General features: G+C 40.9%; 1 protein-coding gene across 2 annotated transcripts in view; it reads right to left on the bottom strand.

Moving 5' to 3' along the window:
* Positions 1 to 9,694, bottom strand: part of LOC119731570 (NACHT domain- and WD repeat-containing protein 1-like) — a 53,919-nt gene extending 44,225 nt beyond the window's left edge. For both annotated transcript variants that reach the window (XM_038204751.1, XM_038204752.1), the window contains exon 1: positions 9,456 to 9,694. In XM_038204751.1, the coding sequence (XP_038060679.1) occupies positions 9,456 to 9,552 (97 nt within the window). In that variant the 5' untranslated portion in view covers positions 9,553 to 9,694. The remainder of the gene's footprint in view (positions 1 to 9,455) is intronic.
* Positions 9,695 to 13,826: the final 4,132 nt, after the last annotated feature.

Below are 13,826 nucleotides of genomic sequence, written 5' to 3'. Positions count from 1 at the left end.
TATTTCCGACAGCTTGTAACTCAAGTTGAGATGAGAGATCGCTTCCAAGATCCACGTAATTGCCGAGCTTCACCCACGAGAAATTAGGTTTACTTGTCAATATTTTAGAATGTTTTTTTTTCTATCAATATTTTAAGAAGGACGCCGATGACATAAATGTGGTCAAATTTGCAAGGAGGCACTTTCACAGGGGGCCTGGTTTTCTGGAGGGGGAGCTCAATGAGTTTTGAACACTTAAATGCTCCCCATATTCTGAAGTTGGGGTGGGGGTAGATCGGGGCAAGGGGGCACAGACCTGGGAGGCGGGATTCCTCATGGCACCCATCACAGTCATGCCATCGCATGTGCTTCTTTTCCCGTTGAGTCAATGTTACTTTCCTCTGAAAATTTTTGATAGAATTCCAGATTGAGTACATTACAACCCATAAGTAAACACCGATCCCCATTTTTTCCCTTCCAAAAGCTGCCACAACTTTAACATCCCTATTACCCATTGTACCCTCAGTCCCCTTCTTTATGGAGTTTGCGAAGCCATGTTGCACATCGAACACGCACGATGAGTTCACAGAAGGTTACACTACATTTGATGATGAGGTTCTGGCGAAACGTGCGAGACACCGTCTACGTGGTCTGAATAATGGGTGTCAGGTTGGCGAGCATGTTTCAAGTCATGCAGATCGTGTCAGCTGATATCAAACCCAACACACAAGAGCAGACTCAAAAAGAAGGGCTACGATCGAACCTTCAGGGAAGCAACGGCCTAAAAATGCCATTCTCAATGCAAATACTCTAAGTACTAAAAATGCCGTTATCTAAATTTCACCAATAGGCCATATGTTTGAGGGAATGGGACTTTTTTTTAGGGCCTTTTTGGCATTGCCAATCCACAAAATAGGATAACAATTGTCGATTTCAATAAGTTACACAGGCTAATGAACTCATGAGCACTGAAATCTGATTATGTGATACCGGTATCATGCCAGCAAACCCAGTGGAGGATTTCGAAGGACCCAGGCAGAGGCCTCCATGCGACAAAATGTGGCTGATTTTAAAAAAAGGATTCAGGTGCTTAGAGTTTTGAACTCGTTGCCTTTGACAGGAATGAACATAGCATGTACACTTGTATACTACATGTACATGTACAACGTTATACACTGTACAAATGCTAGATAGGATCAACAAACATACGTTCTTCGCTCATTCGCTTGTGATGAATTGCATGTTCATGCCCATGTACCGATAAACAGATAAGGACCCTGGGTTATTCCATTATAGCCATATGCTTGAAACAGCTTTCCTATGAACAATCTTCATAACGTTCATTTTTTCCCCACATATCATCCACTTTCACACAGGTGAAACAGATACAACAACCACAGAAGTTCCGGGAATGATCGTGCATGCATAGCAAAGCATGTTTCAGTTTTAATCCTTCGAGCTCACATGTTTCGTAATGTTTGCGTGCTTATTATTCAAACTGCAGACTGAAAACTAATCCATCAGTATTGTACGGACTTGATCTGGGGGGAAAATAGGGGGGAAACATCTGAACATTCGAAATAAATTTGTAAAGGCCGCAGACGAAGCATATTTCAAGAATTAATTTTTCTTCATGGAGATGAGCAAAGAAACAATAAAAATGTAAAGTTCTTTTGAGAGTAGATGTATGAAATTTCAAAGTATCAACGTAACAGGGACAGGAAAAATGTCACACTTTGGACCTTCAAATTTATAGAGTGACCGAAAATTCAAGACAAGACTTGTTTTTGACGCTGGCACAAACAACACATCAAGGGGGAACCCTTCAGTTTTAAAAATCGCATGAGATATCCTTGGCCTCCAAAAATCCTCCGGGGTAAGGAAGCTAGGATTGTTTTCCACGACTCTCTGGACTTGATAGCAGAGAAATAACATCAACAGTCCAACAGTTTGACACCCTGGGGTGTTATTTGTCACGTCGTCATACACGTGATGACCCTTCCCCTCTTACTTTTTGTCGCAGTCGCTGAAAGACAGAGTCATCATGGGGGCGCCACTGAGAGATAAACCCCCACGGAGACATTTGGTGGGAAACACAACGATTAAATGCCGCTTGGAGGCATATACACGCGGTCAAACAGGGAAAAAACAGTAAACATTTCCTCTACGTGTACTCTAAATCTTGGTTGTAGTGCTATGACCATATTTATTTATTCGGTTGGGTAATTCCAACGACATGGAAGAAACTGAAATGTCCGTAATGGAGCCAATTAACCTCGATATCTAATTAATGATTCAGAGTTAATGAGCCAAAACTCCTAGTCTGTAATCCTTTATATAATATTGTAAAACACATTTTCAGGGTTTTTTTAATTAAGGCACAAAATAAAATTCTGATATGATGCTTGAATTGCCCTGTTACATGTAGTTGTAGGCCTACCGGTATGTCCCTGTTGATCCAGAGTGGATACCCAAAAGTGGGTGGGCAGAGGAAAACAAATTCCAAAAATAGGGGGTTCCCTCTTTCCCTTTCTGCTGACTAGGGCTTTGCACTGTTTTGATGATCGACAGTCAAAACCGGTTACCAGTGAACATTTTATGCAACATCTATTGCAAGGAAACTGGTTCCCTGCTTATTTTTGCTCAGCACATGCATTGGGTAATGAATAATTCCGTCTACGAAACTGGACTGCAGGCAGAGGCATTTGTGCCTGATACAACATGTTTAATACAGCACCTGTCGTTCTTTTTTTTTTATACAAACAGAGACTTCGCAATCTCTGAATGGAAACCTCCCGTGTCTGTATGCCCGATCGGAACCCTTTCCGCCCCCCACGCCCCGGTTTCCAAATGCCCACCTGCAGCAGCGTTTACAGTGGCGTGCGAGGGGCTTTAATTTGTTGATCATATGATAGGCTACCACCTGTGCATTGATTATTGGGCACGAGTCGAGCCAAGTTGGCCGTCGGGGCTTGGCAAAGAAGCCTCTGGGCTTGCATGCAAAGTGGGAAGGAAACCATTTAAAGGGTCCTTTCCGAAGAACGTGGTAACTGTGTTGAGGCGACTGTGCCAATTGCTTTCAGCAGTGAAGACTTAACAGGGGTTAACGCATCTGATTGCTTCAGCAAGGAGGTTTTGTAGATGCTTGGGGCCAGGAAACACACACACAAAAAACAAGACAAGGCAAGCTTAAGCCGTGTCCAAAAGTTGTGGTTGCGGCTGAAAATAACACGTGCACCTATCATGCCTATGGAAGCAAATGGCTTGTGACCAAAGCCATTTCCTCTATGTGTATGTAAATCCCGGCCACAGCCAGTTGATTCAGACATGGCCTTAGTGAAGATGGTCCCAGAACGCACAAAGCTCTATTCAATTTCAATTCAGGCGATTCACAATGCAGTGTGCCACCAAGAGTTTGCCATGGAGAGTTCACTTTTCCCAGTGCATTGTGAGAGATGGTCAAATTCTCCCACAATTTTCTATTTATCAATATGGTGTTTTTTTGTAAGGCGGAAGAACGCTATACCCCAATCTACCGGTGTAACAAGTTAGCTCAAGTTATCTACTGACACTCGTTCAATTGGGCCATGTTTTGTCGACCGTAAACTTGAAAAAATGGACTCTCCATGGCAAACACTTGGTGGCGCACTGCCTTGTGAATCGCCCGATTTTGATTCAAAATGGCTACTCACTGGAAGTCGTTTCATGCATCTGGTCTAAACACTGGGTCAGATTTACATGTTGGTTAAAGGGTAATCCTATACAATAGCACTGCCCGGCTCACAAGTGACTTTCAGTCGGTCAGTCAGTCGGTCAGTCAGTCAGTCAGTGAGACAGGCACAGAGAGGACACTAGCCTGGCCCTCTGGAAATAGTAAACTCCTTGAGGTGCTGCATTCATGCAGTGCGGCAAGTAAGCATGAACTTTGCTCTTCAAGGGAACTTTCTTGCAGCCTCCTTGCTAACTTCACCACAAGATTGGAACAAGTCTAAATCAATTTAAGACATAGGACAGGAAGCCTCAGAAATCAATGTGCACATTGATTGGCCACGTTGCAATGTGGCTGTCTACTGAAGAGAAAGGAGACTTCATGAGAAAGATGGTCAACAAATGGCTTGGGAGGGTACTTTGTTAAGTGGACAGGCACTTTAACTTTAATGTTGAGAACAATGAGAATCATAGAATGTGACATTGATGAATACATGTATTAATGATACTAAAGTGGTGCTCAACTGCTCATACACGTACGGTATAGTGCTTAACATCAATGTCTCAAAGTGTATGTATCAATGCCTCAAAGTGATATCAATGTCTCAAAGTGCTTCTTAATTTCTGAAGTAGCTCGAAATCAGCACAATCTGGTCCCAATTTCACGGTGCTGCTAAGCACACGATTTTCTGCTAACAGAGCCTCCGTCTATTTCATGGAGACCGTAAGCATAAGAACAGCAAAAGGCACGCTTACTTAAGAGGACAAATTTGCTTAACTTAGTGACGTAACAATAGAAATCTCCATGCACGCGTGACCGTTAGCACACACACGCCGTGAAATAGTGCTTAAGGTTAGCACATTTTTCTGCTAATGCTATGCTAAACACAACTTTTCTGCTAACTGTTAAGCAGCGCCGTGAAACTGGGCCCTGGTCCTTAGGAATTTAGAAAAAAACGAGGAAACTCCAAACCACACAAGACTTTGTACAGTATTTTCAATTTGTAATGGCATTCATGAGAAGTAAAAACGAGGAAATCAGCGGATCCGAGGAACAGTTGCATGCCTGAACGATGTTGATGATGATGATGATGATGAAAACAAAGAGGATGATAACGATATGATGCTGTTCAAATGTTGGCAATAGAAATAAAGATAAAGATGTGAAAGTTGAATGTGTTCAAAAAGAAATTGTTCAGATGCACAAGACTACAGCCATGTCCAAAAACCGAAAACTGTACAAAGACTGTAATATAATCTCATAGAGTTTTGTTTTGTATTGCGTCACCAGATTCTACAATGTGTAAAATGAAACCATATTTGTCAAAATGCCAGCTTTATTTGTGCAGTAGAAAGAATTGCTTACATAACTTTATCTCATGGAAGTGCAATACAAAACAAAAACAAAGTATACATGGAGAAAATTTCACGAATTCATTGATGTATTGTGTTGCACACATGTGACTGAAAACGAGAATACATTTTTTTTTTTATAGTGAGTTTGTACTAAGACTACATCAACATCAACATGTTTCTTCTAATCCAATGGAATTACGTCATCAACCAATCGTGCGTGAAGATATACAATGCCTTCTTCTTCACGTCACATGAAAGATTAAATACGCCGGTCCTCCATGCAGAAACGTTTTGTTAGGGGCCGTGACGTTTGATGCGGATTGTCAGAGCAATGCAGTCGAGAGAAGAAAAGAAAAAATCCTCCCGCGGTTGCTAGGCAACGGTGGATTGGCAAGTCATGATGCGCTCGTTTACATCGTGGGTGATTATGCCCGCATCGTTGCCTCTTATGTCATCTACATATTGCTTTGGACACACGTTAGCGGGCATCATGACTGCATTTTGCGAAATTTGGATTGCTGCTTTTGGTAAAATGGTAGGTTGTATTTCAACCATCAATCAATTTAGGTGGGAAAGTAGGGAGAAAAACAAACAAACAAACAAACAAACAAAAACATGAAAAAGATCAAGGTCTTTTTGGTTTGAGAAAAGTAATTTGCTGCATTTGGGAAATGGGAAGTATATTAAAGTAATATCACAATAGCAACCATTTTTTTGAGACACAAGGAAAAAAACAACATAAAAAACAAAATCTATGATTTTCCACTGGGTATGAAATTGGTCAGAATACTGAATATTTCCTTTTAGTGAAGCTTTTTTCCGACGAGCATATAAACAGGCAGATGAAAGCCTGGACTTCAGTAGGTTGTTGTGACCGAAACTTCTCGGTAAGCATCTCAATCTTTTTTTTGGAAACAACCTGTTCCACAGGGGGAAAAATTCACAGTGTTCCCTCTAGAAAGAGTCCAGAAATGGCCGATGTTGTCATCGTACAAACTGTCAGAAACCAGACACTGAGGAATCCTTTCTACGAATAAAATGATATTAATAAACAGATTCCTCTGGTCTTAATAGAAGGAAAGATGGAAGAAAGTGAAATAAGTTGCCTTGGGGTGACCTAATTTTTTTCTGATATCCGATATCTCCAAACACACTGCGAGTAATGACGGTTCTGCGTCAACCTCAATCTTTGAACTTAATGAATCTGACAAGTGCTTTGTGCTCCTGTGTGTGGTAAATTTTTTGGGGGGTGGGGTGGGAGGGGGGAGGGGAACATCTTGAGCAACACCCACACATCCTTTTCCAAAGGAAAAAGCTTAGATTAAGTCAGCTTCTATACAGATGCCTCCAGATAGAACACAAATTGAAAGGGGATTCTATGACATTCCTACTTCTCATGGGGGGAAAAAAAACAAAAAAAACTACATCTTTATGTCAAGACATTTTAACCGATGTAAGTGCACCCCACACATGTTGGATATCACCTGTGGTGAACCATTTTAATTAATTGTAACGGGATGTTTTGACAATCGAGGCGATCGATGGCGCACACTCGGAAAGGTTGGGTGAAAGGGCACTTTCAATTTAGGTGGTTGTAAGCTCTGTGCTGTACATGTACAAGTACAAACACAAGGTTCAAGATAATTTACTCCCGACATGGAGTGCTTTATTTACATAACTCTTTGCTAGGATAAGCTTTATTTCAACAAGTCCCATTTACTCTGCACTTGAAACAAACAAAAATTAAACTTTTTTTTCCTTCAAACATTACAAATACAGTACATGAAGCAAGTTACAAGCTGGGCAAGAAGGTACACGTTGGGCATTAACCCTCCTATGCAAACATGCATTCTGAGCAAAGCTGTCCTTTCAGTCAAAATCCATCAAGTAACTGCTTTTGACAGTTAAGAGCTCCCAGCCTACATAAAGCAGAATTGACTGGCTGTGACTGTTTATGTAACTTGATACAGCTATGCTTTGACTGCAGGTGATTGATAAGCCAGTTGTGCCTACCACTTGCCTGATTTTGTCTGTTTAGGCCATCAGCCTCGGTCCAAAATTTTGGCCACCAGTATCAATTGAGGGGAATAATCGTCATAGCGATTTTTGGCAAGGTATACACCTTCGGAGTTGGAAAATATGTGATAGCATTGCAACAGTGGCAGCTTTTTGGGTGTTATCACCCTTTTTTTCAAAATGTCCATCAAAATGCTTGTTACCACTCTAGGGGCGGTATACCTTGCGCTGTTCTTGCGCATGCTCATTATAATCATTTATGCCCTGATTTGATACTGACCAAACCCCAGGCTGATGGCCTAGTTGACTGAATTTGACTTGTCACAGTGCTTGCTTAAGATATAATCTGACTGTTGGTGATAAGCCAGCGTAAAAGGCATGGCAGGGAAGAGGCTTGATTTGTTGACTGTCTGTGACTGTTCAGACAGCAGGAGGGTTCAAGAGACATGAATGCATTATGTATGTGTTTATGTACATGTACATATGTACCAGTTGCCATGGAAATAATTAAAGCATGTTAGCAGTAACCATGGTAACAAGAGTGGCGTTTGCAGCATCTTCAACGAGTACACAATTTCGGGTTCACCATGGAATTAATCTCTTCTGTGTAGAAGTCGTTCCTCTCTAAACATTTTGGTGCGTCTGTCCGCTGTTTTAAGGAAAACGCATTCTCCTGTTGATGAACAGAACAACCTTTCCAAAACGTCAATAACATTTCACCACTTGTTCTTTTCTGAACCACACATCACATAAGAGATTTATATATTTTATAATATTTTTATTCCCACATTCGGACATTGATCTGTGGACTTTGACACTGCCAAAACTACCGAACGCATCCAGCGCCCGCAGATCAAGTGAAGATGATCAGCCATAAATCAGGATTTATGTCGCGTTAATTTTCTCCTCCGACTATTTCTGTATGCAATTCTGGCTAATTTGTTGCGCTGATACATTCAGGTACGGCATATGTCTTGTCCCTGTCTACCTGATTGGCTCCTAGGAACGTGTATCGAGCTCCAGAAATCAATTTCAATTTCTCGCTAAAAGGTAACCTCGGCCGAAAACCTCAACGATAATGATGCCAATTCCTTTTAATGTGATGCCCTACTGAGGACTGTACTTGTGCAGAAAAGCAATTTTGGTGCAAACTCTGCTCCCGCCCCACAAAAAGAAAAGAAAAAGTACAAGACATTGCCTGATTTGTCAAAATATACAGAAGATAATTTTCTTGAGTGCTTTTTAGGTAACCAGAGTTGACGAAAGCGGACGGATAAAATTATACGAGTAGGCAAGATGCCCGGGGAGAGTACTTTGGCTTTTTTTTTTGAGGTAGAAGGGGAAAAGCCACGAAGACATGCCTCCCGGTGAGAAAATATGGATGTTTGGAGAGGTTATGAAGGAGTTTATTCTATCTCTGGGTTGTTGTTTGGACGGGGTATCGTGGGGCGCACAGGGAGAGCGTGCGAGACATTGCGGTGGATTATTAAAAGGAAGAAAGAAAGAGCGGAATATGTCACTATGGGTGTCATCACATGAAATGAACACTGAATCGAAATGGGATCCTTTATTTGTCTGCAGGCAGTATTTTTCTATTTTTGATTATTATTTTTTTATTCTCTTGTGAGCGTTACGTCAACGTCGGACGAGGCAATAAGCTGGATTGCCTTTCCGTTCGAAAAGGCCAAATCCCTTAAGATGCTGTCACTGGTCAAAACAAACATATTGCTTACCAGATTCGTATGCTCAATCAAAATGGTACATGTACATCCACGACCAGTGTGGGGCTGTCCCGAGTATTCGAATATTCAATCATCAAAAGAATATTCCAATAGCTTTTTGCCCGTTCGAACGTTAAAAAAAAAAAAAAAAAAAAAAATATGCACGTGCACACACGACTTTGATGTTCTTATAATCCTAAAGTTGCGGCGCTTTATTGTCAGATGCTAATTTTTCTTTCGATGGTGGTTTGTTCTCATCCTTTTAGGAGGCTCAAAAGCTTGACTCTTATAAAATATACTTACTGTAAAACACTCAAGCAGCCATAATATTGATCAACGCACACGAATTTTAACTGGCACGCCTTGCGTGCAACTTTTTACCGGCGCGGCACGCAGTAGCAGCTGGCGTGTGTACAACTTGATCAGAGACTTTCGAATAATCAAATATTTGGTGAAACGCATTTTCAAATAATCGAATACTAAATTATTCGAAGAACAATATTTTTTTTTTGTCCTCTAACAGACTGAGTCACTGACTGACTGACCGACTGAGTCACCGAGTATAAGTACAGTCTTGAACTGAAAATTTTATGTCCAGTTTATAGACAAAGTAAGCCTAGTCTTGTTTACCAGTGAAAATGACATTGATCAAAAGCATGAAGAAATCAATCTCACCTGATTTTGTGCAGCAGAGGACCACTTTGACCACCCGGGACGGCTGCGGCGGGAGACTAGTAATCCTCCCATTGATAATACCAGCATCCATGACCATTCTTGCAGATCAGTCCACAGTGAAGCCTGATACGGAGTCTACATCCACACTATGGAAGGGCCTGCACTCGAGGCAGCATTGTGCGCTAGCCTCCAAAGGTTACGACGACCTCTTCCAGGCAATGTTTGGTGACCTTTGCTGAACTTTGCGGAATGTGACCTGGGGGGGGGGGTGATGAGGTTGGGACAAGATGATGTCACAGGTCAGCTAATGTCGCTGGCAGTCAATGAATGCCCATCTGTGTGCAAAAAAAAAACACAGAAAAAAAATGCTCTGAATAATACAATTTTTGGCATTTAATATTTCTACATGACTCCTTCAGGATAAATGTAACAACGGCAAGCAGAAACTTGAGCAATCCTTGCAAAAATTAAGTATACTTGTAAAAATAGTCGGTTTTGCTTCGAACCACTTCCAGTGCTGGGCCAATAATGGAACAGGACATGTATGAAGTTAGGAAGTGCAGTGTAACTAGAATTCTGCTCAAAATAAAGAGTACAGGTCGTCACATTGTACAAACATCAGGGTCTGCAAAATACACGCATTTCCTGTACACAGGCCATGCAACTGGGAAGTAACTCAAAAAGGAGGAAATTCCAAGCTTTGCAAGACTTTATATAGTGTTTTTTTCTTCTTCACTTTTGATGGTTTAAGTGTGAATTAAAAAAAACGAGGAAAAAGTTGCATGCCTGTGTATTGCAGCCATGTGTAATGTAGTTAAAAATGGCGTTACGCTACGTACACATGGCCTTCATGCAATGGCATTCCCTCAATAGTGACAGGGATAAGTAGACACTGATACGTCATTGCGGCCATGTGCTCAGGCGGCCATGTGCTCAGGCACCCATGCAAAGACGTTACGGGTTTGTGCACATTGAGATGACAAAACTCAGCAGTGCGTACTTTGCGCCATACGCACGCGAATCAGTGCACGGACACAGAACCTCCAATGCACTGGGGCTCACAGTGCATGGTTACTGCATGGCAATATTTTGAAGGACACCCAAGAAATTCTGCAAAATTTGGAGGGGCACCTTCAGTGGCATAGCCAGGGGTAGGGGGGGGGGGCAGAGTGGCAGATTGCAATTGGATGGAGATTTTCAAAGCAAAATCGCGATAGAAACAAAATTGGTGATAGAAGCAAAATCGGGACGGTGAAAATAGGTTGAACGGGACAAAATTCTATTTTGCAACGGGCAAACAAAACCCTGGCTACGCAAATGGGCACTTTGCCCTCTCCCAAAAACATTTGTTCGCTACAAAAAATATACATACACCAATGCGGGCATGCTAGCAATTATATCACGAAGGCCCCCTTCAATGGCGAAAGCATTGTGCTAGCTACATGTATTGCTCAGATAATCCATCACGGGGCCATTGCTTTGTACAATAGCATGCACAATGTTACCTCCATTGAAAGGGGCCCTCGTGAGTGTGCAGGGATCACGTGCCTGGATTCGTCTACACAAAGCAATGTACATGTACGTATTCCGAAACTCCTTCACGGTCATATCTACCACCTGTTTTAATCAAGAAGATTCATTGATTAATTCAGGCGTCAAATACCTCTGATCATGTTACCTGTTCAAGAGTCGCTCACTGCGCCACTCACTGCTTTTTATTTATATATCAGTACGCGCACCGCTACTGCACAAATGTGAAATAATCCAGATGTGCATAATGTTCACGACATGCATGACCTTTTTTGAAAATTTCTCGATCATCAAACAACGCCGAGTATACAGCATTTATAAAAATGCGTCGGTGAGGAGCAAAACCCAATATAAAATTTACATCTCCCCTATGTACTTGTAAATTCCATCTTATATTCTTGTGGCTTTTTGGTGGCGGTCCATGCTTTGAAAACACTCCACAATATCATAAATATCAGTATCATTCAGTAGCTAAGTACATAACGTGTGTGGGTGTAGCACATAGCACGGCTGTTGAGAACATTATAATTTATGAAAAACTTACAATGTATTAATAAATAGAAATGCTGGCCTGCTTGAGCACCAAATGGTTTCGCCGATCATATTTATTTTGAATACAATCTCCATTTTCATGTAGGTCACTCTGTGCGTACAGTTGTACAGATTCAGCTGGACTAATTTTTGGGAAATGCAATTAAAAATTTGAAAAATTCATTTCCTTGTGGGTTTACTACTTATATTTGTTTTGTTGCATGTTCGTGTCCAGTTCACTGTACTGGTCTTTGTATTATTTAAATTATTCACATTATATTCAATAACATTGCCAGATGTTACAACTCAAACTAACTTTTCGACAAAGAGCAAAGTTCTTAAGCCCGGAATATATGAACTTGTAGCACTGTAAACCAGGAAATAAATTGTAAAAAGCCACTTCCTGTAAAACCTGGGAGTTGAACTTGATAAGGGAAGCATGTTAATTTCTAACTCTGTGGTTTGATCAGCCTTCCATGCGTGTCCAACACCCAGTTTACGATGACAGAAATATTGAAGTGTTAATCATACTAGTAAAAATATAGGCCAATGAGGTTTCACAGCAATAGTTCTTTAACCTTAATGATGCTGCATATGGGTCTGCTATTTATGTCACCACGTAATTTTAAAGTTGGACACAGAAATTGACTGGAGCAGGGTTTGAACCTGCGACCTGCGGATTGCCGTTCCGGTGCTCTACCAACTGAGCTACCCAGCCCTATGTTGGCGGTTCCCCATTTTGTCAATGTCTTTGTCTAGTCAGAAGCCATAAACCCCTATATGCCAGTTTTCCTTTGTGGTTTGAAAAAAATAAATAGACAATTTTGACACACAATACGCTACACAATATGAATGTACATGTATGCACTCTCAGTTCCTACATGTGTACTTCACAAATTATTTCTGTCTTCTTTAATCCCTTTTTTCATATTTGGTTTTACATATAACATTACTCATATGCAGATTAGGACTAATTACATATAGAGGTTGTTAATTTGATAATTTAAGGAAAACTACCACACTCTTTGAATAATTATGAGCTCATTTCAATACTACAAGACCATCACTGAGAAGCGTAACCTTGAAAAAAGAAGATTCCCTTCAACATTCCCTCCAAACCTAATAATATACTTCCTTTTCCACAAAACGCAGCATAGCGATTTGTGTTCATGGACAAATGAAAGTGCAGGCTTTTGTTGCAAGGAAATGTGTAGCACATATAAGTGAGACACAAAAACTCTCCTCCATTAATGATAATCGAACAATTTCCCTGCAAATTCAATACAGTGTCGCTTGAAAGGAATTTCAGCGCATGTTTGGCGGAAGCAGGAAGGAGCAGAACCCGGGCAAATACCGACCCTCGGAATCTTCCGTGAATTGGATCAATTGTCATTACTGCAATATTCTAGAACTCCCGCTCGAGTATTGAACATAGCCTTTCAATTTCAGAGGGCCTGTTCAAGAATCTACACGTTCATGTCAGTGAACGTAAAGGGAAAATTGCCCCCCAAAAAAGGGAAACTGATATTTCTTTTGGGAAAAAAGCTTATTTTTGACGAAGTTCCTGACTAATAAAACAGAGATTATATGGTTACTGATAAAGGGTTTTTCCTCCAAGCTAGACATTTTCAGAATGGAGAAATTTCCAAAAGGATTTGTTCTTAGATATATACAAAATGATTTCTGAGAAACACTTTTGGAATAAGGAATCTAACAATTTTTTATTGGTTTTTTTTATATTTGGCAAAAAAAATCAGATATATATCGCTGGGTTGCAAACTCTTCAAAGTATCAGTGTAACTTACTTGCCCCAAGCCATACCAACTTTCCATCAAGCACTTTCTGAATTAACACGACAAGAGTTTCAAAGCAAAATTTTCACTCTTTACTTCGGCGTTTCCATGACAACCAGAAGGTTTTACATATTTAAAAACCTGATTACAGAAACAAGTGTCATGTTTTCCTCCCGACATGTAATATTTATCAAGCTGTGAGATGGCGGAAGGTGGAGATAACAAAAAAAATCAATGTTCGTTTACCGCGAGTTCCACATAATGTGTTTTTGATCGATCCTTGGGTCCTCTCTACAGGTGTAATACAAGTGTATTTGTGGGGCTACATGTACGACATGAGTGCCTCGTCATAAAAACGAAGTTTCTAGAAGGTTACTGACCAAATTTAGAACTCATTGCTGCCACACTCTGAACGTTGTAATAAACATTGCTGTCGCTAGACCAATTTAAGTGGGGGTGGGGTTGGGGGTGGGGGGGGGGTGACAACAAGCTGCCAACAGCCACTACGTGCTAGAGG

The sequence above is a fragment of the Patiria miniata genome, unplaced genomic scaffold (assembly GCF_015706575.1).
Source record: "Patiria miniata isolate m_02_andy unplaced genomic scaffold, ASM1570657v1 HiC_scaffold_24, whole genome shotgun sequence".
NCBI lineage: Eukaryota > Metazoa > Echinodermata > Asteroidea > Valvatida > Asterinidae > Patiria > Patiria miniata.
This window is presented reverse-complemented; position numbering and strand designations above follow the sequence as displayed.